The sequence below is a fragment of the Scyliorhinus canicula genome, chromosome 2, assembly GCF_902713615.1.
Source record: "Scyliorhinus canicula chromosome 2, sScyCan1.1, whole genome shotgun sequence".
Lineage (NCBI taxonomy): Eukaryota > Metazoa > Chordata > Chondrichthyes > Carcharhiniformes > Scyliorhinidae > Scyliorhinus > Scyliorhinus canicula.
Window position 1 is genome coordinate 181,415,612 of NC_052147.1, and position 21,821 is coordinate 181,437,432.

Genomic DNA, 21,821 nt, shown 5'->3' on the forward strand with positions numbered 1-21,821 from the left:
CGGTAAGGCTCCTGTACTACAGGTACTGGGGTAGATCTCTGCCTGCTGGCTCCGCCCAGTAGGTGGAGTATAAATGTGTGTGCTCACCGAGCTGCTCCCATTCTGGTAGCAGCTGCAGGAGGCCACACATCTCTGCTTAATAAAGCCTCGGTTACTCTCTACTCTCGTCGTAATTGATAGTGCATCAGAGGGCATGAGTGAAAAGATGCTCACCGGATGCACATCACGTCATGAATTAAGCCAGTCTAAATTGCCACCAGTGTGGGGACGTGTTTCTGACGAGCTGCCTTTTTTTTTTTAAATTTAGAGTACCCAATTATTTTTTCCAATTAAGGGGCAATTTAGAATGGCCAATCTACCTATCCTGCACATTTTTGGGTTGTGGGGGTGAAACCCACGCAGACACGGGGAGAATGTGCAAACTCCACACGGGCAGTGACCCAGGGTCGGGATTCGAACCCGGGTCCTCAGCGCCGTAGGCAGCAATGCTAACCACTGTGCCACCGTGCTGCCCGCGAGCTGCCTTTTTAATGAAGTTTCCTGGGATTCAAATCCAGCTCATGACATAATGCGACAGGCTATCAAACCCGCCATGAAACCTGGGAATGGTAAATTGTGAACTATTTTTACACCGACAGGAAACTGAGTTGTTCTATACATTTTCCGTCTTGCTCGCCATGACGCCCACCACGAATGGAGCCAGAAAATCTCACCCATTTTGGGGGTAGAAGGATGCTGTTCTTAAGTCCAACAAAAATGTGGGGCGGGATTCTCCGCCACCCACGCCAAAATCGCGTTTGGCGTGGGGGTGGAGAATCAATGTTCAAGCGGGAATCATAACCGGTGCCACTCCCGCGATTCTCCGGTCCCCTCGGTTACGCGGCGGGGTTGGGGGCCATTTACAGAGGCCCCACCCCTGCAAAGTGATTATCTGGGCAAAATTGCCCAAGTTCCCGATGGCGTGGTTCTAACCACATCTGGCTGGTCGGGTGGGGGGTGCGGGGGGATCAAGAACTGGCGGGGGCCTTATGGGCAGCCGGGGCAGCGATCAGGCGTGTTATATGTAGCGGTACAGGGCCGATTGTTGGGACCTTCTTTCCTCGTCCAGGTCCACCGGCTGAGTCCGCCATTGTGTTCTGCGCAGCCACTTGAGGCCGCCGCTCTGCGCATGCGCAGACTCGGAACCGGAAGTACGGGGGCCCGTATCCGCAGCTGAAGCTGCGAGAAGCATTCCTGCCAGCCCCCTGCAGGTAGGTGAATAGCTGCTAATATTTTTAAGGAATCTCCAGAGTAAAACTCCACCGTTTTTACGCTGGCATGGGGACATAGCCCCATTTTCGGAGAATCCAGCAAGTTCATTGGATTCAATACTCAAGTACTCATTTCTTTCAATCTATTGAACGTTTTTGCAAAGTATGTTGGCCCAAATTTTGTTGTTGCAATGATTGTAGTGTCTGTGTTCATTATCATTGCCCTATGAAACCGTCAATAACTTGATGTCCACACAGGAAATCCACAAGTTACAGTTATTCTCTGCTCTTCCACAGTGTACTGTTGAAGTCCTTTTATAGAATTTTCAGAAAAGACTGAACTGGTGACAGCTTCCCCTTTTATATTGTAATGATGCTTTTAAAATCCTTGAAAAGGTTATGCCGTGTTACTGAGATGTAACAGGATTTTAAACAGCGCAGTACGTCATAACCAATGGCAAACAATATCTCTGGCTCTAGAAATCTAATTTTGTCAACTTTTTCCATTATGATTTTTTAATCGTGCATAGTTTCAAATATCAACTTTTTGAAAAGGGTTTTAACATTATTTCAACTTATAATCAGTATTCCCTCTCATATTTCTTTACTGTGTGAAGCCTGCTTGTTACCTATGCAATTGCTTTAAAATTGCTGCCCATGCACCGGTCTTAAAGGAGCAAGGATTGTGCATGGTCAGTTGATTCCAATCAGTATATCATGCTCCAGCAACCGGAGAATCCCGCCCGGGGTCAATGGATTTTTCAATTGTCCGCACCTCACGGACTAGGTAGACAATCAGCCATGATCTAGTTAACTGGCGGAGCAGGATCAAGGGGCTGAATGCCCTACCCTTGTTTCTGTCTTCCTATGTTCCGATCATTGTGGGCAGCTGTCTTTCAGATCATTGGCAATAGTCACCACTTGCTGCTGGTACTAAAATCCGGCTCATTCACACGTCACAGTTCCATGGCTAAAATGTTTCCGTTGTTTTTTATTAAAGCTACATTATTCTGGGAGATGTGTTGGTCAGTGCTTTGCATCTGAGAATATTGTTAAGAGGTACATGTTGGGAATCTACTCACTCAGTGAATTTCTGTATAACCTAGGAGGTGCTCCATAAAATCACAGAATTGTTAAACCAAATGGATTTTCTGATGAATAGACAATTGTTTGAAGAGCTAACAGAATGGAAACGGCGACAGCAAATTGCCTGCATTGGAGGGCCACACAACACCTGCCTTGATCAGCTGAAGAACTGGTAGAGTGCAAAGTATCAGAATTATTTTCAGTTTTCAATGCTATACTTTGAGTGATATAAATTCTTTTGAACTACGTTTACATTTCTTTTGAACTAGGTTTACATTATTCGCAGAGAGCTTATTTCAGGTCAGAAGACAGCTGAAAAAACTAGAAGAACTGCTACAAAAGGTGACTTATGAAGGAGATCCAATGCCTCTGCAAAGACCTCATTTGGAGGAGAGAGTGAACATTTTGATTTGCAGTTTCATCAAAAGGTACAAACTTTGATTAAAACAACAAAGACCGCTCATTTAATTATTGTCCAGAAAACAGTTGCCCATGGGGAGGAGAACTCAACATGTAGGAGAGACCTCTTGACAGCATTTGCATCTCCAAATGTGGCAGGCAAATTTCAGCTGAGCGAAGTGGTGCTTTGGGCCTCTGTGAAGAGCCCCTGGAAGTCAGCATCAGGATGACCCCGAATGCTCATCCTGGGACAGGGAGGAATAAAAGTAAATTACTCGCCTATATGATCTTTAGCCTGAACCTGGATCCCACAGACCCGCAAGCCAACTTTTCATGGGTGCTCCTGCCCTGGGTCACCCAATGAGTGGAATCAGGAAGAAGTGGGCCCTACATTTCCTGCCTTATTAAAATAAAATGCTGAATCTGTACTAATACAGGTGGAGGGCTAGTAATGCTTCAAAGGGAAGCCTCATCAATACCTCGGAGAGCACAGTGGACAGTGTGCCATGTTCCGAAGAATGCAGACAGATAAATGTTCGCCAATGTTCCTTCTCACTCATTTCAAACACTCTACCCAGTAAAATAAACCAAAGAGCAGCACCGACCATGCACCTGTCTATATCTTTCTGCTTTCCCAAGGGTCAGGATGTTAAGTTGTTAATCTGCGGCAGCAGAAAATATGAAACTGGGGAAATAAAATCATGGCATTATATATAAGTATATATAGTTGAGCTGGACGTTGTTGAAAAATATCATGGGCAGGATTCGCCGTTGCCTGAGCCCAAATTCAGGAACAGAAATCGGGCAGAGAATAGCTCCCGACGCCGAAATCGCGGCAGGTGCCAGTTTGGTGCAGAATCGCGATCTCTGCCCCCTCAAAATCAGCGTCATTGCACGACGCACGTAGTTGCAACCGCGTTCTCTTCTCATTATCAGGCCCACCAGCGATGCACCGCCTCCGATGGGCTGAGTTCCTGACGGCACGGGTCTCATGTGGTCTCAACAGTCGTGAGCCTGGTATGGTGACTGCGAATAGAGAGGGCATACGGGCAGTGTCCTACACCGCCATACTTCGCCAACAGTCATGTCGCTGCCAGGGCTTGGGGAGCAGTGGGGGGTGGCTGGGAGGTGGGCTGTGGGGCCGGGGTGGATGGGTATGCGGTCCAGTACAATCGGCGCCATCTTTTCAGGCGCAATCAGTGCGTGTGTGGGGTATATGTGTACGCCCGGCTGCAACTTGTCAGCCATGCGCATGTCCAGCATCGACCCGGCAATTCTCCCACTATTTGTCGTGTGTTCCGCGTGTGTTTTACACGCGCTGGTGCTAGCCCCTCACTGGTAGCGGAATCGGTGTGCGTATGGTGCCGATTTTTCAGTTGTGGAACTCCATGGATCCTCCGTTGGCGTCAGCACTTAGATACAGGAACGTAGAATATATCGCTTCTCGGCCTTTTGGCTGAGATGAGCGTGGGATCAGTTGTAATGCCTGGATCTGGTATGTCTCTCTTGTGGGGACCATGAATTGGATTCAATTTTAACTGTTTTTTGGAGCAGGCAAGGAGCTGGATTAAGGTGTTGCCCCTGTCCACTCTGAGCTCTGGCTTCGTAACTCTGATGAAGTAATAAAAAACAGGAACCAAGAGATTCCAGCCCCACACCTATGATTAGCCTCATCGTTATTCTCAGATTTACAGTGATTCAGCTCCTTAAATTGCTAGGTGGGTATATTTATTAAAAATAAACTTAATTGTCTGCATCTCCTCTGAAAGCAGTGACTCATGCTGTGGCATGGTTTCATCAATATGGTTTCATCAATACCAACAGCACTCGTACCTCATCAAAATGCCAATTCTTTGTGTGGAAACCATGACAGTGAGTGTCAGCACGTTGTTTAATACTGCAGGGCATTATGACTGGATCTAATCCTGTTTCTACCCAATGTCCAGATCAATGTATTCCACAGCAATAGTGCCTAGATAATGTTCAGGAGCATGGCTGAATTTTTTTTTCCAATCACTAACCTAATGACGCTAAGTTCACACTTGCGACATCCTTGATGCCATTTCAATTGGCATCAACTAACTCCGCATTGATCATTAACCAAGCCTAATCTAAATGGTTCAGCACTATTTTGGGTGGTAAATTTTCATACTAAGTTGCGGAGGAGTAAACGTGAGGTATTAATTTAATGATCATCTTGCACAATCTAATTTTTTTACATTAATAGATTAACAAGTGATAAGTAGATCTTCAGTTCTTGTAACAACAGCATAAATGATCTGAGTAAATGATTAACTTTATTTTCTGTCCAATATATTCAGTTCCTTTGTGGTCGAGAGACAGCCTTGTATGCCAACCCATCCACAGAGACCAATGGTCCTAAAAACAGGAGTGCAGTTCACTGTAAAAATAAGGTCAGCACGCGTTTTGTGTTTGATAAAAGAATGCTGTGATGAACTTTGTCTTTTAGTTAACACATGCGATTTGAATATTCTTGGGCTGTGGTTCTGGCAGTAACACTGGCATTGAGCTCACCAGTATCCTCTAGTACTGCTTCTTCAGAGTACATGGTGTTAGTACGTGGGCACCTCATCTGCATTCTCTAGTGCAGGGTTTCCGAAACTCTTCCAGCCACAGAATCCTTTTGACCTCCCAGGAATATTTCTGAAACGCCTGAGAAATATTCTTATTATGTTGAAGAATTAAACCACAGAAAAGTGATTTTATTGTGCAATAAGTAAAAACATGCATGTTTCCACACCTTATAATTATACATTTATTCTAATTAAAATGTTTTGTTATGCAAAAAATACTTTCAAGTCTGACCTACTATACTTTTTAATGGGAAGAGTGATGCTCATCTTTTACTCACTAATTAATTTACAACAGGGACTGCTGCTGGAGAACTGACCCCTCTCGATTCTATTGGGCCCCCGCGGCCTCCGCCTCTCTCAGGGCCCTCGCCTCTTTCAGGGTACCGCCTCACTCGGGGGCCTCGCAGTGTGCTCCCTCTCTAGGTGAGGGGGGTTGCTCCCTCTCTCAGGGATCCTGCTCCCCCTCTCAGGCCAACCCTCCGCTCCCCCTCTCAGGCCAACCCTCCGCTCCCCCTCTCAGTGGGGGGGGCCTCCGCTCCCCCTCAGGGCGGGCCCCCAGCTCCCCCTCTCAGGGCAGGGCCCCTACTCCCCCCAGGGCAGGCCCCCCGCTCCCCCTCTCAGGCCAGCCCCCCGCTCCCCCTCTCAGGGCGGGCCCCCCGCTCCCCCTCTCAGGGCAGGGCCCCCGCTCCCCCTCTCAGGGCAGGCCCCCGCTCCCCCTCTCAGGGAGGGGCCCCCTACTCCCCCCAGGGCAGGCCCCCTGCTCCCCAAATCAGGGTGGGGCCCCTGCTCCCCCTCTCAGGGCAGGCCCCCCGCTCCCCCTCTCAGGGCAGGCCCCCCGCTCCCCCTCTCAGGGCAGGCCCCCCGCTCCCCCTCTCAGGGCAGGCCCCCCGCTCCCCCTCTCAGGGCGGGCCCCCCACTCCCCCTCTCAGGGCGGGCCGCCCCGCTCCCCCTCTCAGGGCGGGCCCCCCCGCTCCTCCTCTCAGGGCGGGGCCCCCCGCTCCCCCTCTCAGGGCAGGGCCCCCGCTCCCCCTCTCAGGGAGGGGCCCCCTACTCCCCCCAGGGCAGGCCCCCTGCTCCCCCTCTCAGGGCGGGCCCCCCGCTCCCCCTCTCAGGGCAGGCCCCCCGCTTCCCCTCTCAGGGCAGGCCCCCCGCTTCCCCTCTCAGGGCGGGCCCCCGCTCCCCCTCTCAGGGCAGGCCCCCCGCTTCCCCTCTCAGGGCGGGCCCCCGCTCCCCCTCTCAGGGCAGGCCCCCCGCTCCCCCTCTCAGGGCAGGCCCCCTGCTTCCCCTCTCAGGCCGGGCCCCCCACTCTCCGTCTCAGGGCGGGCCCCCGCTCCCCCTCTCAGGGCAGGCCCCCCGCTTCCCCTCTCAGGGCCGGCCCCCCGCTCCCCCTCTCAGGGTAGGCCCCCGCTCCCCCTCTCATGGCGGGCTCCCCACTTCCCCTCTCAGGGCAGGCCCCCCGCTTCCCCTCTCAGGGCGGGCCCCCCGCTCTCCCTCTCAGGGCAGGCCCCCCCGCTTCCCCTCTGGGCGGCCCCCCATTCCCCCTCTCAGGGCGGGCTCCCCGCTCCCCCTTTCAGGGCAGGCCCCCCGCTCCCCCTCTCAGGGCGGGCTCCCCACTTCCCCTCTCTGGGTGGGCCCCCTGCTCCCCAAATCAGGGTGGGACCCCCGCTCCCCCTCTCAGGGTGGGCCCCCCGCTCCCCCTCTCAGGGCGGGGCCCCCCGCTCCCCCTCTCAGGGTAGGCACCCTACTTCCCCTCTCTGGGCGGGCCCCCTGCTCCCCAAATCAGGGTGGGGCCCCCGCTCCCCCTCTCAGGGTGGGGCCCCCGCTCCCCCTCTCAGGGTGGGCCCCCCGCTCCCCCTCTCAGGGTGGGCCCCCCGCTCCCCCTCTCAGGACGGGGCCCCCCGCTCCCCCTCTCAGGGTAGGCACCCGCTCCCCCTCACAGGCCCCGCGGCTCCTGTCTCTACTTTATCTGTGAGTTGAAATTAAAGTGTTTCCAGCTAGTCCGAATTCTCATCTCATTGGCTACTGATTGGCTGACTATTGTGTCTATCAGTAGCCAACTGGTCAAGCTAGAAGGACAGCTATGTTAATTTTAAATGGCCATGGAACTCCTGGGCAAGTCCTGCAGAACCCCGTTTGGGAAACCCTGCTCTGTGTCATTCTGGGTGAGGACATGCACCTGCCAGCTCCACGCTGCCAGAACCTATCTGGCTGACATCCATGGGGTGCTTGCTATGAACATTTATTGGTTTGCAACCCAGGCCTGGAAACCATTCTTGTAACCCCATTGAGGCACTCACTCATATGACATTCCTGCACCCACTCGGCACACTGACCCTCAACTTTCTGCTGATGCTACTGAGGTGAGGGAAAGCAACAACTCCAAGCATGAGGAATTCTGCTCCTGGCCCTGTCTACACCCACTTTGGAACTTTGGATTCTGAGACAGTCTGACAAACTCCCACGTGAGTTAGAGTTAGAACCAGCTATAATGGCTGAGTAAAGTTGGCTCAATATCCTATCTGTCTCGTTCCTGCACACGGGTGAGTTCAAAAAACAAATTGTCCTCTTGCAGCATTCCTAACACTTCAGTTGTGATGCAGCAGTTGAATGTGGAAGGCTTATTTTATTTTTGACATAAAGTAGGGCAGTGAGAGGGTGGAGTTATCCGTAGTGATTCCTGTGTACACAGACAGAGAGGGAGCTGTCTATAGAACAGGGAGAAAGCACCTCGGCTTCAGAAGCATCTGGGAGCATCACTGCAGGAGATGTCTTAATGTTGAAGTAAATACTAACCTAAAAATGAAAATTGCCATTTGTAAAAGTTTCTTTTGATTTATAGGTTTTTGGTAAAATTACCAGAACTGAACTATCAGTTAAAAGTGAAAGCTACAATTGACAAGTAAGTTAAAGTCACATTTGATTTTCAAGATAATAAATAGTTTGTTAATTCTGCAATTAGATTTTTATGGTATTTTTTTCTCATTTCCGTTTTTCAGGGAAAGCTCAACAGCAAGAGGGTACAAGAAAGAAAACGAAAAATTACTCAACTTTCTGAATAGCTAACGTTGTTTTAGACATTATAATGACATGTTTTCCATTCACAGGTATCGCAAATTCAATATATTAGGTACGAACAGCAAAGTAATGAACATGGAAGAGTCTGTGAATGGGAGTCTTTCTGTGGAATTCAGACACCTGGTAAAAATCTTTGTTTATCCATTTCAAAATGAACAGTTGATGCCAACGTTGTAAGAATCGGCCTCAGTGAAAATATTAATCGGGTTTCTCTGACTACCCAGCAAATAATAATCTGGTACAGCGTTAAACACAAAGAAGGTCTGCACTTTGTACTGAGTTGGACAAGATGTCTGGGCAAGAATGAAGAAAGATCTTTATGGATTCCTACCCCTAATTCCTACCCCATTGGAAATGATTAGATTGGAACAGGGTTAGACTTGATTTATGATGTCTTCCAAAGATAAAATAGCTTGTTTGGCACTCATTGAGTAAGATCTTCTGGCCCCGCCCGCCGCCTGGATCGTCTGGTCCTGCCAAAAGTCAATGGATCTTTAGCTGGGCTGTCAAATCTCCCACGGCTTTTCCTGCCATGAGGGTTCTGGAAAATGCCAGCCATTGTTCTATCTGATGGTTGCAAAACAGATGACATGCTGCCTTGGTTTCACTTGTTATTCAGTAGCAATCAAGCCTCTCGGGCAGAAGGTTATTGGTTTGAGCCTCAAACAAAGCCATAATCAAGCTGACTCTCTTGTTCGAGAGAATGCTGCAATATTGCGTACTTTGTTGAATAAGATGAAAGTTCAAAATGTTGTGATAATTATTCAAAGAAGCTCAGGGCATTCTCCTTGTGTCCTGGCCAAAGCTCCTTCTTTAACCAAGGAATCCAAATATTCAATCTATGATTGTGCGACTTTGCCAGCACAGAATGCCAGGCGGCATAATAATCGTTGCACTCCATAAATAATTCACTGTGTGAAGTGCTTTGATATAAGGTACTATTTCCGCAGGTGCAGTACAATATTGGTGTCTGTCAATACCTATGGAATAATCAGAGCATTCAGGAGAAAATTAGAAAATAATAACTAATTTAGCATTTACATGTTTTAACAGCAACTGAAAGAACAGAAATCCTCCGCAGGTACCAAAGGGAATGAGGTAATTTTTTTTCCAATCCTCTGTTAATTAAGTGTTTTTTGGGTGGGGATGGGAGTGCTGCCGTGGCGAGGGCCCGGAGGGAGGTTCCCATGCAGGAGGCCTCCTCCGCACGCACCCACTCGGCTTCTGGCTCCTGGATCCATCCCCTTACTCGCTCAGCTGTTGCCGCCCAGTGGTAGAATTGTAGATTCGGGAGGGCTAGCCCCCCCCTGGATTTTGTTTTTTGTATGACCTTCTTTGGGATCCTAGCATTTTTACCCCCCCATACGAACGCCATGATATGTTTGTCCAGCGCTTTGAAAAAGGCCTTGGGGATGTAGATCGGAATGGATCTAAACAGGAAAAGGAACCTGGGCAGTACGTTCATTTTGATCGTCTGGACTCTCCCCGCGAGGGAGAGCGGGAGTGTGTTCCATCTTTGCAGGTCCTTTTTAACTTCCTCCGTCAGGCTGGTGAGGTTCCACTTGTGGATCCCTTTCCAGTCATGGGCTATTTGGATCCCCAGGTAGCGGAATTTATTTTGGGCTTGTTTGAACGGCAGCCCCTTTAGTGCTGCCCCCCCCCCCCCCCCCCCCCCTTGCGGGTGTACTGGGAAGATCTCACTTTTGCTCATGTTGAGTTTGTAGCCCGAGAAGGCTCCAAACTCTTTCAGGAGCGCTCTGATTCCGTCCATGCTGCTTTGTGGGTCCGAGATATAGAGGTGCGTGCGGAGGAGGCCTCCTGCATGGGAACCTCCCTCCGGGCCCTCGCCACGGCAGCACTCCCATCCCCACCCAAAAAACACTCCACCAGCCCAGTGGTGACAGCCACCCTCCAATCCTGGAACCAACTGCGGCAGCAATTTGGCCTGTACAAAATGTCGGACAAGGCTCCCATCTGCAACAACCATAGGTTCAAACCAGCACTGACCGACGCCACCTTCAAAAGGTGGAGGCAGGACGGGGGGACACTGACAGTCAGGGACCTATACACGGACGACAGGATCGCAACACTGGACGAACTGACAGAGAAATTTCAGCTAGCTGGGGGGAACGAGCTACGGTACCTGCAGCTCAAAAACTTCCTACGAAAGGAGACAAGGACATACCCACAACCGCCACGACAGACACTACTGGAAGACCTACTGGACGCAAGTATCCTAGAGAAAGGGAACTGTAGTGACATGTATGACCGACTGGTAGATAGGGACGACACCGTACTGGGCGCAACAAGAAGGAAATGGGAGGACGACCTGGGGATGGAGATAGGGTGGGGACTCTGGAGCGAAGCACTGCATAGGGTCAACTCCACCTCCACGTGCGCAAGGCTCAGCCTGACGCAACTAAAAGTGGTACATAGAGCCCATTTAACGAGAAACCGTATGAGTAGGTTCTTCCCGGAGGTGGAGGACAAATGTGAGCGGTGCCAGAGAGGCCCGGCCAACCACGCCCACATGTTCTGGTCTTGCCCCAGACTTGTGGAGTACTGGACAGCCTTCTTCGAGGCTATGTCCAAAGTGGTGGGGGTGAGGGTGGAGCCATGCCCGATAGTGGCGGTCTTCGGGGTTTCAGACCAGCCAGATCTATTCCTGGGGAGGAGGGCGGACGCCCTTGCCTTTGCCTCCCTGATTGCCCGCCGTAGAATCCTGTTTGGCTGGCGGTCAGCAGCACCACCCAGAGCTGCAGACTGGCTGTCCGACCTCTCGGAATCTCTCCAAATGGAGAAAATCAAATTCGCCATCCAAGGGTCGGACGACAGCTTCCACAGAACGTGGGAGCCATTCATGCAACTGTTCCGGGACCTGTTTGTGGCCAACGTACATGAGGAAGAATAGTCGGGTGGCCAAGAACCAGGGGAAAATGGACGGGAATCGGGGAAAGGTAGCCGGGGGGAGGGGGGGGGGGGGGGGGGGGGGGGGCTACGGGCTCGGTATGGGGGTTTGATGGCAAGCCAAGGCCCAAAACCAAACTATAAATAAATGCCTATAAACATGTGCCTCGGCCATATTGGGGAATGTAAAATATGTATGCTGGCTAAAGGGGGCGGCCACAATTATTGTTATGAAGATGCTTACCTGTAAATATTCATGTTAAATTTTTGTGTTTTCCTTTTTTTTTTCTCTCTCTCTAATAACTTGTAATTTGTCATATATAAAATATGAAAACTCAATAAAAAAACATTTATAAAAAATTAAATGAATTATACTCAAAATAGCCAGAGCAATAGAACATCATTTTCTGCTGCAAATAACATGATATGATGCAAATACTTCAAGCTTTTGAATGCATGATGTTAGTTGGTTAATTTTTTCTAAAATACGCTGAAAATACTATAGAAACATAAATGCATTAGGATGACTAATGCATTCGGACGGAGGTCGGGCTTTCATCTGGATGCCACTAACGGGATGCAAATGAGGTTCATGCCAGCCTCTGGCAGGTTTTCCAACCCGTCATAGCAGGCACCAGCAGAAGATGACACTGTAAATTCACACCGGCTTGAAATTGATTTCTAGGCCTAACTCCAACTTCTCCCCCCATTGCCCACCATCAAATCCGCCAATGGGGGCTTGGGAGAATTCCGTCCTATTTCATCAGATTGGAAAATCAGTGAGAAGGAATCATCAATTTAATATCGTAAGTGAGATCGAAGAGAAAGGTTAGGATAAATTAATTATGCAAAATTGCTGGAGCATAACATGCTAGAGCGTTGTCACAGAGAATAGTGGAGGCAATAAACATGGCATTTTCTTAAGCAGAACTATTTAAATATTTGAAGCAGAGGAATACACAGATGTTGGCCGAGGAAGTAGACAATTTTGGATTACTGCAGCGAAGAGCTGGCACAGACACGATGGACGTGATTTTCCCCCTGCATTGTGCCCGGGGTACCGTGGGAAAGGCCCAAATCGGGCTTTGCGCGAGCGCAAACCCTTGGTGAGTTAGCTACCCAAATTGCAGCGCCCGCTATGATCTGGATCACACCCTCCCTGGATGTGATCTAGATAATATTTAAATGTGTCCCAGTGCCCGGGAGCCACCAGCCGAACCGGCAAGGCCTCACCTGGGCGCTGATTAGTACTGATCTTCACAAGTGGAGGCCAGGCCTGGTGGCCAATCCGGGGGTCCGGAGGCCATTAGAGTCCGCCGGGTGGTCAGGGACCAGGCAGGGCAGCACCCTAGCACTCCAGGCACCAGGCAGTGCCACCCAAAATGGGTGGGATGAAGGGGCTTCATAATGGTCAGGGGAAATGAAGGGGGTTCCTGAAAGAGGAGTGGTATGCATGAAAGGGGGGTGCCCTCAGTAACCCCCATAGTGGACTGTGCTCACTTGGAGGGTGGGGAGGGTGTTAATGCCCATATATGTGGGGAATAGGATTGTCTTTGTGTGGGGGTGTGCAGGAAATCTTCAAGGTCATTTAGATATCGGGGCGCCCTTTCAAAATTGTGCACTGGGCGCGATTCAGTGACCGCGTTGTGCCTAGTGTGGATCCGAGTGCAACGGGTGAATAGCGGGAGAGGGCAAAATCGAGTTTGCGCCGGTATGAACTATTTTGCAATGCACCCAGACCGCTATTGTGGCGCATTTCGGATCTCGCCCAAAAATGGTGAGAATCTCATCAGCCCTAATTTGCGTTCATTAACGAGGTTGAAGTCAAATGCAGCGGCCTACCAGAAATGACCCAACTCCAAGAAGTCACGAGGGTGTCACTTAGTACTCTTTTTCAAAAACGTGAAGTTGTCGCAATGGCTACAGATGGGAAGTGAGGAGGTGAGTAGCCCTTTCCATTTATCAGCATGCAACTCAAGGGCAACTCAGTGCTCAGGTGGGTATGGGGTGGTTACCCTTTAGGAGCATTTGGCTTGGTGGGGAAGCTAAAGCATTGCAGGTCGGGGGTCACCCCTGGGCTGTGGCGGGGGCTTTGTATCTGTAGGGCCGCCTTTAAGCCACCTTTAAATATTGTGGACAGCCACGGCTACAACCTGTCTGTCCTGTTCCAGGATAGAGCCCTGTTACAGCTTTTCTCCTGAAATGGAGATGCCAGTGTTGGCTTGGGGTGGGCACAGTAAGAAGTCTTACAACATCACTAGCTTTCGGAGTGCAGCTCCTTCCTCAGGTAAATGAAGAGGTGGGTTCCACAAACACATATATATAGACAATTTCAATGGTGCAAGATGATAATCTGAATGCGAGTCTTTGCAGGTAATTAAGTCTTATCTTGTCTGCTTTCTTGCATCTTTGTAGAAACTTGATATCGGTGTCTATATGTGCAATCTTCTTGAAGATCCTCTCCACTTTGTCCCCACATTCCGAAGAACTGGAGGCCACCGTAGTCTCCTTGGTAGAAGGCCCCAGGTTGGCCTCCAGAGCTTCCTCCTCCCTGACAGTGCTTGTAGAACCCTGGGAGACTCCATGGAATGGAGGGGCAGCTTGAATTAGCTCCAGAGGCCTCTGAATCATCTGGCGCTGCCATCCTGGAGGCTCCCCATTGTCTGCACCATGGTGTTGACGCCCTCAGTGATACTCCTCAGTGACTGGACCATGTTCTGCAGTGCCTAGGCAATGTCCACCTGTGTCAGGAACACCTCCCTCAGCGACTGGGATGTGATGTTGAGGCCCTCAGCCATGGTTACTACAGACTGACACCACCAGTCTAGACACTGATGTTGTGCTCCAGGTTTTCCATCACCGTTGTCACCTTAGCAGTGTTGGCCTCAGTGCCATGCATTATTGGCACCATCTCCTGCACTTGAAGCCTTTGGGACTCCTCGAATCAGCCTTGCAGCCAATGGAATGTCATTGCCACCCCTTCCTGAATGTCAGGCTATGTCCTATCATCTGCATCAGCTTAGGGAGAACCTTGTCCAGAGGCTTGGCATCTGGGTGGGACCCAGCTGTGTCCAGGGCGGAATTGGGGGGTCGGAGAATAGCCTGGGGCCGGCATCAATCCCGCCCCCGCCGTGTCCTGAATTCTCCACCCCCCGGGATTCAGCGGAAATCGCGCCGTACCGGTCGGCGGGCCCCCCCACGGCGATTCTCTGGCCCGCGACCTCGCCTTCCGCTGACGGGCCTCTCCCGCCGGCGTGGTTTAAACCACCTACCTGACCGGTGGGATTGGCGGTGCGGACGGGCTCCGATGTCCTGGGGGGGTGGGTGGAGGGAGGGGGGGGGCAATCTGACCCCGGGGGGTGCCCCCACGGTGGCCTGGCTCGCGATTCGGGCCCACCGATCGGCGGGAGGGCCTGTGCCGTGGGGGCACTCTTTTTCTTCCGCCCCCTCCATGGCCTTCACCATGGCGGAGGCGGAAGAGACCCCCTCCCCTGTGCATGCGCCGGTATGACATCAGCAGCCGCTGACGCACTGGCGCATGCACGGACTTACGCCGGTCGGCGAAGTCCTTTCGGCCCCAGCTGGCGTGGTGCCAAAGGCCATTCACGCCAGCCGGCGGAGTGGGAACAACTCCGGCGCGGGCCTAGCCCCTCAATGCAAAGGCGTGGCCCCTAAAGGTGCGGCTCCGCACCTTTAGGGTGGCCCGATGCCGGAGTGGTTCACGCCACTCCCACACGACGGAACCTCCCCCCCGCCGGGTAGGGGAGAATCCCGGCCCAGGAATCCAGCAGACTTCCAATTTCTGTCTCCCTCGTATATTCCTGCCTCCACGTGATGTGCAGCAGCAGCTGTGTGTTGTTCACCAAATTGTGGACCTGAAACCTGTCCACTAACCTTTCCCACCAAGGTGTATGTCTGTGCGCTGGTGGAAGCTACGAGTGATAACTGTGACACCTCGACGGTGGTCTCCTTGGAGCTTTCCTCCGAGGGGTTCTCTTAGGTGGCAGTGGTGGGGAGAGGGACGACTCCAGATCATCAGATGGAGATCCTGCAGGACAACGGACACGTGGTCTGTGAGAGGGGAAGGATGATTTTTTCTGACATGAGCAACTCACTTGAATCAGGTCATCTGGATGAAGGGGCAGTGGATCTTCACTTATCTGGCGCAGGCCAGCCTCTCTGGTAGTAACATCCCTCGCCTCAGGCAACCACATAATTTCCAGGGCCCGTTCCTCATAGTGGGTGAGGACTTGGATCTCTGGGATTCCTCCCCTTGTCTTGGACCTTATTATGGGCCATCTTCTCCTGGGGCGACAAAAGATAGGGCATTGTGAGCCGTAGGCTTGATGAGTCAGGGGTCTGTAACAGGTAGCATTTGTGGGGACCGTACCTGGACAATGAAGGGTTTGTGCTGGTGGGTGCCAGCGGTTCCGCAGAACAAGCTTGAAGATCAGATATGGGGAAGGTGCGAGGTGTCAGACAGTGGTTTGGCGGGTGAGTTTGGGAATTTGTTGGGTAGCAGGCAGGACTGATTCAAGTACAGAGGTGGTAACCTACTCTTGCAGCTCATTGGAGATCGTTTGTCTTCTTCTGACATTGGACGACGGGCTTTCTGTTCATGTTGCCCAAACTGACAGCTGCCGCCACTGTCTCCCAGGAGGCATTATTCAACCTGCTGTTGGGCTTCCGACCGCATCGGTGGATCAGGGTGCCCTGCCTCTCATCCCCTGCGTTGAGAAGCTATGTCAGGTCGGCATTGCCAAAGCGAGGAGCAAGTCTGTGCACTGTCTGCGCGCTGCCATGCTTGTGTGTTGACTGAGAGAGGGACTGGGTGAGGGAGCGTTTAAAAGCAGCTTCCCCTTAGCGGAAATCAGCTGAGGCGCGAGTCGGGCGTTTTAGACACCGAGGGAGGCACTAAGTGCTGTTGAATATGGGCGCTACCTCACCGATGCGACCATCAGGAAACTCCCCATCAAACAAGCCCAAAATCGAACTTTAACTGTGGTTTGCTGAGTGGTATTCTCGATTGAGGGCCCGGTCTTGCCGGTGAGTTCAGCTCCCCATTGCTGAAAAAATGTCTTAATGTGGGCTAGACCAGGGTGAAACTCTCCAAAGCACAAAAAAAATGACCAAAGGCACGATTTACCAGCAGTATCCCGCTGGGTTTGGAACGGGAAGTGGCTGGTAGATCCTGTGCCTCCCAGGATTCCCGACAATCGTTACACCTTGTAAGATCAAAATCCCACGCACAATGGGCAGGATCCAGACTTGCATAGTTAAGTGAACTTAAAAGCTCACTTAATACGTCACGCTGGATCGAATGACCACCTGGCCTCGCCGAGTAGACCTCAGCAGTGCACCCTTTAGCACTGGTCCTACAAACGGGGACCAGGCGGAACGGCACTTGGGGGAAGGGAATCTCCCAAGCGATCAGAGGCCCCCAGCGGGTGGTTGGCCTCTGGCCAGGCTGTCACCTTGGCACTGCCAGGGTTCTAGGTTGTGCTGCCAGGCTGGTAGTGCCATGGTGTCAGGCTGGCATTTTGACCGTGCCAGGGATCTGGCCCAGTGGTGCCCTGCCTGCTTGAGATAGGGTACCGGAAGCTCGAGGACCTCTTTAAAGGTAAGTTGTGGGGGGGGGGGGGGGGGGGGGGGGGGAGATCTGGGGATCGAATTGGAGGGGGTCAAGTGATTGGGATGCCATTTAAAAATGGTGTCCAGATCTTTTCCTGCAGCAAGGAGCAGGAAATGCGGCTAAGTGCAGCCTTCGGGAGGCATTCCTGCCGGGGGCCAAATAGCAGCAAAATGCCACTTGTAGCACCAGGAACAGCCCCGCTAATTCTGCCCAGAAGGCACTCTGATTTTTAAAAAATTAAATCGCACCAGAAATGTAGGTGAATCCAGGTCTGGATCTAGCCCAAAAAGCCAGTGGGAAAAATCCAGACAAATTCGCCTAAAATGACACTTAGAAAATTTTAGGGTGAGTTGTGCCCAATAACTAAATTGCCATGTTCTATGCTGTAAACTATGAATATTTAATGTGCTTAATTGATATGAGGGTTAGTGATATTGAATAATAATATCTGAATTTTGTTTCTAATTTTGATCCAAATTAGTTCCTAATATACTTTTATAAAGATTCTAGTCTACAAACTTAGATGAAAACTGTGCTCTGGTGCTTATTTCTAAGGTAATATAGGCTCGCTTAAGCAACCACATCTTTCCATACTTCGATTGATTACTTATTAAATAACAGCTTTTCTTGAACCTTGTACTAAATTCTAATGTGCGCTCCATTTTTCTTGTCACCTTTTTAAAAATAAATTTAGAGTATCCTATTCTTTTTTTTCCCCAATTCAGGGTCAATTTAGTGTGGCCAATTCACCTATCTTGCACATCTTTTTGGGTTATGGGGGAGACCCATGCAGACAAGGGGCAAATGTGCAAACTCTACACGGATAGTGACCCGGGACCGAGATTGAACCCGGGTCCTTGGCGCCGTGAGGCAGCAGTGCTAACCATTGTACCACCGTGCTGCCTGCTTGTTATCTTTCTAAATGTTGTTGTTACTCTCTCAATTCCACAGGGTCCTCTGATTGTCACAGAGGAGCTCCATTCGATCAATTTTGAGACACAGTTTTGTCACCAAGATTTGGCCATAGATTTGGAGGTGAGTTGATTCAAGCACTTATCTGGACACTGTCAGTAACATAACATGAGTAAATTAAAGTGAAATCCTAATTTTAAATACAAACTCAAAGTGTAAGAGCTCACGACAATGTTTAATGGCGAACCTTTTTGCTCATCCACATAGCTGTTAAACAGGAATTAGTCAGACAAAACGATTGGAATTTTTATTTTTACCACAAAGTTCTGATTGTTTAATGAGGACAATGTTTCAAATTATCGTGCAACAATAGTTCTTGTCAGTTGAGAATCGTCAATCAGGTTTTAGCCTTCAGCAGACTTCCACTGTCCCAATGCTGGGTCCCTCAACCTCCTGAGTACCTTTCAATGAGGGGGTCCGCCCTCCATGGATCCGCAGGCAAACCTGATTAAGTGGATCCCTCTGACTTGGAACTTTCCTCAATTGGGGGAGAGGGAGGGGCAGTGGCATTAAATTCCAGCCTTTGTTTTTGTCATAAAACATTATGCACATGAGCCCTTAAGGAGTTAAATTAAAACTTATGTTTGCCTTTGTTTTTGAAAAACAGACCAGTTCTTTGCCTGTAGTAGTCATCTCCAATGTGAGTCAGCTGCCCAGTGGCTGGGCTGCTGTTATATGGTACAACATGCTAATGAATGATCTCAAGGTAAGTTAATCAATCTTCTTGGGTTTTTTTTCCAGTCTGGAAATGGAAAAGCATGCATACATTAATTAATATCCATCTTAAAAATAATAGTCTTCACTTAATTCCTTTTCATGTTTTCCATTATGTGGTCAGCTGCCCCATTTATATTAGGCACTGCCAATGTCAACCTGTCATGCTGTAATTAAACACTTCAGCCAGTGATGGGACTGCAGCACATTAATTTTGCATCTCGCAATGTTAGTGTGGTCTGCAGAGAAGTTCCAACCAGTTCGAAAACTCTGCTCTCACGTTGTTAGCAGTTATATTATTTGCCAGAACAACTTTTAATGCAGAAAATCTTAGCCGGGAATCTTCGATCTGAGCACCCATACCACCGCTGCCAGCAAGAACGGAGAATGTGGCACTCAACCAAAACTCCATTTACTGAAGCAGGACCAGAGAATCCCAGATGCATGAACAGATGGAGAATTCTGGCCCTTTTTTACTGAAAGGGTGAATGAAAAAATGCCAAAGCCAAACTAGGAAAGATGGTAGTGGGGGTGATTAAAAAGCTCAGTCATAGGCTGGAAGTTTCTACCTGTTCCCACTGGTGGCATCCTACGGTCCAACCGACGCCAAACCCCTGCTGCAGTTTTCCCAGCAGCAGGAGTTCCATACGACGGGAACCCCGTTGACAACCGTGGGACCAGATGCCAGCGAATTGATGGCTTCCTCCGTGAAACATGCCGCAGAGATACAGAAAATCCCGCTGATTGGGTTTCAAGAAAGTTCATTAATAGAGGGAGGTGGAAAGACAGGAAAGCGACAACAGGGCAGAATAGTTAAAACAATTTCCTGAGCAGTGGCCTAGAGAAGCGTGCATTATTCGAAATAAATACTTTGGGCTAGATTCTCCGATCCTGCGGCTATGTCCGCAGGATCCGTCTGGTCTTGTGTACCGTTCCTCTGCCTGGTGGGGGGCTAGCACCCGCACAACATGCTTTACCTGCGAATACGGCCGCAGAATGGCCGGGTGCATGGCTGCGCATGTGCATGGTGACGGCCGCGCCGTGCAACATGGTGATGGCTGCACGTGGACCCGGCCTGCCAAAATCTTCCCCCCTGTAGCCAGCTCGCCACCTCTGGACCGCTCCCAGCCCCCGCTGAAGCCCCCGTTGTCAGCGGCACAGCTCTCCCTCGACTGCGGCCGCGCTTGACTCAGTCCGTAGCTGCCATGCGAGGTTCCCAAACGGTGTGAGCTCACGTGCCCCACGCCGTTGGGGACTCAGACCATCGGGGGGGAGGGTCTCAGGTGATGTCCTGAGGCCCTCCATACGGCATGGGGTGAGTACATCATTTTGAGGGGGTGGAGCATCGCAAAAACAGCGCCACCACTGGTTCCGGCGTAAAAGGAGATTCTCTGGCCAATTGCTGAATGCGATGTTGGCGATCAGAGATTCCCGCCCCTTGTATGTTAAATAACAGTTTAATAAACTTGATTCTCAGGATGTAGAGGTTGTGCGCAAGGCCAGTTACTCCCATGTTACTTCTTGGAAGTCTTTAATAAATATCCAAGCATCCTCCTCTGCTGTGCTTCGATTCACCTGGTGCCTCATGGCATACTCACCCTCTCCCTCTACCATCAGGCTGGCCTCAAGACATTTCTATTTCATTGCTTTTTTCAGTGGCAGCCTGCAAACCTCCAACAACCTCCCTGCTCATCACCACCTTCTCAAGGGCAATTAGGCAGGGGCAACAAATGCTGGCCTTGTCACTGACACTCACATCCCATGAAAAAATTACAAAAATATACTACTCCAGCCCCTCTCCACTGTTGTGAGACTGCTCTCTCCACTCTTATCTATATTATGTTATCCAGAATATTATTTGCAATGGATTCTCTTCCTGTCCCTTTGTTAGTTCTGGTGTCTCCTCATGATGTATCCTTGACCCCCAGCTGTTTCTCATCTATTTGCTGCCCTCCCCGACAACAGCATCCAAAAGCACATCATTAGTTTTTGCATTTTGGCTGCTGACACACAGGTCTGCCTCATGACCACCTCTTTTGACCTCCACCTTTGCTAAATTATGAGATTGCTTCACTGACTTCCCGCACAGGATGAGCTGAAATTTCCTCCCATTAAATATTGGGAAGACTGATGTCATTATTTCGATCTCCACTTAAACTCCTTTTCCCAACTACTGACTCCATCCCCATCCCAGGCAATTGTGTGAGACTACACAAGACTGTTTGCAACCTGTAATGAGCTTCTGACCACAAATTCACACCATCACTACGACTACCTAGTACCATCGCCTGACTTTTGCTGCTGAAACCCTCATTCATGCCTCTGTAACTTCTAAACTTGACTATTTCAACTTATTCCTGAATCATCTCCCACAGTGTACCCTTTGTAAACCAAGGTTATTTGAAACTCTCTTGTCTGTGACCTAACGCACACCAATTCCCTTCACCTATCGTCCTTGTGCTTGCTGACCTACATTGGGTCCTGGTCAACAGAGTCTTTAAAATGATCATCCTTGTTTTCAAATTCCCTCCATGGGCTGACCCCCTCCCTTATTCCTGTAATCTCCTCCAGTCCTGCAACCCTCAGATATCTGCATTCCTAGGGCAGTAGTTAGCATTGCTGTCTCACGGCGCCGAGGTCCCAGGTTCGATCCCGGCTCTGGGTCACTGTCCATGATGAATTTGCATATTCTCCCCGTGTTGCGTGGGTTTTGCCCCCACAACCCAAAGATGTCCGTGCTAGGTGGATTGGCCATGCTGAATTGCCCCTTAATTGGAAAAAATGAATTGGCTATTCTAAATTTATTTAAAAAAAAGATATTTTCATTCTGCCAATTCTGGTCTCTTAGACATCCTCATTTACATTTAACCATTCCACCATTGGTGACCGTGCCTTCCGTTGCCCAGGCCCCAAGTTCTAAAATACCTGCCGTGCACTTCTGAGTGAATGGTGCAACAAGCCTGACAGGCTGAAAGATTTCCTCCTAGTGTCATGTGCCGGTTAACTCATAAAGCTCTTTATAATATATGTAACTGCGGCCTTCCTTCATAACTTGTTCCACAACTCTATAAACATCTTGGCTAGACTGACTTCCTCTGTTTCCTCTAAGCAATGCTGCTGTAAAGCATCCAAACCCATGCAGGTTGCACACAAGCCAGCTCCTTTATGTTACCGCACATGTGCGCTCACAAA

General features: G+C 50.2%; 1 protein-coding gene across 3 annotated transcripts in view; it reads left to right on the forward strand.

Annotated features, from left to right (window-relative positions):
* LOC119961797 (signal transducer and activator of transcription 4-like) overlaps positions 1-21,821 on the forward strand; it is a 163,869-nt gene that overhangs the window by 109,486 nt on the left and 32,562 nt on the right. For all 3 annotated transcript variants that reach the window (XM_038789128.1, XM_038789127.1, XM_038789129.1), the window contains 9 exons: positions 2,357-2,508; positions 2,606-2,764; positions 5,057-5,149; positions 8,169-8,228; positions 8,326-8,346; positions 8,434-8,527; positions 9,458-9,502; positions 17,895-17,978; positions 18,523-18,621. In XM_038789128.1, coding sequence (XP_038645056.1) covers positions 2,357-2,508; positions 2,606-2,764; positions 5,057-5,149; positions 8,169-8,228; positions 8,326-8,346; positions 8,434-8,527; positions 9,458-9,502; positions 17,895-17,978; positions 18,523-18,621 — 807 coding nt within the window. The remainder of the gene's footprint in view (positions 1-2,356; positions 2,509-2,605; positions 2,765-5,056; positions 5,150-8,168; positions 8,229-8,325; positions 8,347-8,433; positions 8,528-9,457; positions 9,503-17,894; positions 17,979-18,522; positions 18,622-21,821) is intronic.